Source organism: Pseudorca crassidens, chromosome 6, assembly GCF_039906515.1.
Source record: "Pseudorca crassidens isolate mPseCra1 chromosome 6, mPseCra1.hap1, whole genome shotgun sequence".
In the NCBI taxonomy this organism is placed as follows: Eukaryota; Metazoa; Chordata; class Mammalia; order Artiodactyla; family Delphinidae; genus Pseudorca; species Pseudorca crassidens.
The window spans coordinates 28131776-28134327 of NC_090301.1; the positions used below are offsets into that span (position 1 = coordinate 28131776).

At 44.3% G+C, this 2552-nt stretch overlaps 1 protein-coding gene across 2 annotated transcripts; it reads left to right on the plus strand.

Annotated features, from left to right (window-relative positions):
• The first annotated feature begins 735 nt into the window (after positions 1 to 735).
• On the plus strand, positions 736 to 2291 carry LOC137225786 (gamma-crystallin C). Of its 2 annotated transcripts, none has more exons than XM_067739850.1 (3): positions 736 to 744; positions 851 to 1093; positions 2016 to 2291. In XM_067739850.1, the coding sequence occupies exons 1-3, from the start codon at positions 736 to 738 to the stop codon at positions 2289 to 2291; spliced, it is 528 nt and encodes a 175-aa protein (XP_067595951.1). The 2 variants fall into 2 exon arrangements, with proteins under 2 accessions (XP_067595951.1, XP_067595952.1); XM_067739851.1 differs by having other exon boundaries at positions 2019 to 2291.
• The last annotated feature ends 261 nt before the right edge of the window (positions 2292 to 2552 follow it).

Below are 2552 nucleotides of genomic sequence, written 5' to 3' on the forward strand. Positions count from 1 at the left end.
ACGAGGCTTTACTGCCTTCCCCTGGTAAAGGGAAAGCAATCTATAAAGCAATATACTTCTCAGTCTTGAACCCCGTGGTCATAAAAACCTTTCTTTTGGTTCTTATCACAAGTCGGCTACGATGGGCTGGTTTCCAGTTATATGAAGCGTACTCACCAAAGAGGAAGTTAAAAGCTATGCCTTAAAGCGTTGTCAAAACTAGCAAGAATCAGAATCCAGATTTGTGTCCTGTACTGGATTGACAAGTCCTATGAAGAAAGCAGTTTTAAGATAGAGGGGTCTCCGTGGTCCAGGAAAATCAGTGCTCATGGCATTTTGCTTCACCCACAGCCTCTCTGGAATTCTGGGGCACTTCCATAAAGATATGGATTTTTTTTTCCCCCAAAATTCACAGGGCATAAACGAATCATATGTATAGAGACGTGAGTTTCAGGTCAAAAGTTCAGACTGATGTGCTGATAAATTTATAAAACACTAAGAATCCAAATAAAAGCAACTCTAGGGACTCATCCAGAGCCCGAACAGACAGCGTTAGAATATACCAGAGAATGAGGGCAGACTAGACAGGCATTTCCACTGAATGCAGCATGCAAAAGGGATCCATAAAACCCCCTTACGCACCCCCGGGGCCCCTTTTGTGTTGTTCTTGCCAACACAGCAGCCGTCCTGCTATATAGACCCGCTGCGCTGCCGGGGCCCCATCACACTGAACTCACATCATCGTGTCAACCAGCCATGGGGAAGGTAAACGGAACACAAGTGAAATAAAATGGAGCGGGGAAAAATGCCTCTATACAAGATCTATTACGGGGAGCAAATGATTTCATTTTGAATTATACTTCCTTTGCAGATCACCTTCTACGAGGACCGGGGTTTCCAGGGCCGCTGCTACGAGTGCAGCAGCGACTGCCCCAACCTGCAGCCCTACTTCAGCCGCTGCAACTCCATCCGGGTGGACAGCGGCTGCTGGATGCTCTATGAGCGCCCCAACTACCAGGGCCACCAGTACTTCCTGCGGCGCGGCGACTACCCCGACTACCAGCAGTGGATGGGCTTCAACGACTCCATCCGCTCCTGCTGTCTCATCCCCCAAGTGAGTTCAGCTTGATTTCAATCATGCCACCTGAGTGTCCTCACTCTGTTAGTGATGGGTGTTAGGGCGAGGGAAGTTTTCCTTTAAATACACCTTAAGGTTAAGTGGGCTTTGGGTATCTGCCAAAGCCCAGGTAGATCCCGGCACAAAAACAGCTGAGAATATAAGGAAGAATTCACTTAGGGAAAGAATTTTGTTTTTAATCTTTGCTGCCATTAGGTCAGTCAAAGCTTGTCTGTGACAAATGTAATATCACAATGGGATATAAAACAAACTTGCAAGTGGGAAGCTGTTTAGGCATAAGAAGGCAGTATTTCTAACAAATTAACTTTTACCTATAGTAAAGGAATTGATAATGAACAAATTAGATAGTTTCCACTGCAGACTAGTAAAAATGGAAAACTCTGTTGTTAATATAGGCTATTCAAAGCTATCTTCCAATTTTGGAAAAGGTAATTTTTTTTAATTTGGAAAATCAGTTGAATTCTCGTTTCAACTATTTACACAAATTTTCCACCAAAGGATGTGATTTTTTAAAATCCTGTTTTAGTGGTAAATGTATATGTATATAACTTTTGGAGATAACACTCATATTAAAATATAGGCAAAATACTTATCGTTTTCCCCCAAAATGTAGGTTTATCACCTAGGGATCAAGAAATTATGGAATTAAGAATTAGGAATCAAGATATTTGAGCTTGTGATGGATTCTAACCCAGACCTTGAACTTCTTAAAAATTCCATCTCTCACACAAGAAGTAGAAAATGAGCATTTGTTAAATGCTAGTGGAACACATATCCACATGAAGCGTTCACAGCAATTTCAGAGTCTCAGTTTTGACACTGACAACCTCATGCCCCAACCTGCCAAGTTCATCTCTTGTTTGGTTGCTTTTTCTGCTCTTTGTCTTTGTGGACCAAGCAGACAAGCTCCCACAGGCTGCGGCTGTATGAGAGAGAGGATCACAAAGGCCTCATGGTGGAGCTGAGCGAGGACTGCTCCTGTATCCAGGACCGCTTCCACCTGAATGAGGTCCGCTCCCTCCACGTGCTGGAGGGCTGCTGGGTCCTCTATGAGATGCCGAACTACTGCGGCCGGCAGTACCTACTGCGACCCCAAGAGTACAGGCGCTACCACGACTGGGGGGCCATGGATGCTAAGGCCGGCTCTTTGCGGAGGGTGGTGGATTTATACTAAAATAGTTTCACACTACCATTTTCTCATTTGGAACCTAATAAAGTATTTAGTCTGTATTGTTGGCAATCGCTGGCTTCTGTTTTTCTTTCATTGTGTGCCAATTAATTCACCTGTAAATACTCCCTCTTAAAGGTTGAGGGGTGGATAAGAGGAGGTGGGGTCTGTTCCAGAAGAGCATCAAGGTAGAATGAGTTTTGAACAAGGCTCAGAAGTGGGGGTGGAGAAAGGAGAGAGCCTGTCTGAGAAATAAAGGCAGATCAA

Excerpts from the sequence above, each read along its gene's own strand:
- LOC137225786 (XM_067739850.1), top strand. Across the intron at positions 1,094-2,015 it reads CCTGCTGTCTCATCCCCCAA|CAGACAAGCTCCCACAGGCT; the intron begins GTGAGTTCAGCT and ends TTGTGGACCAAG.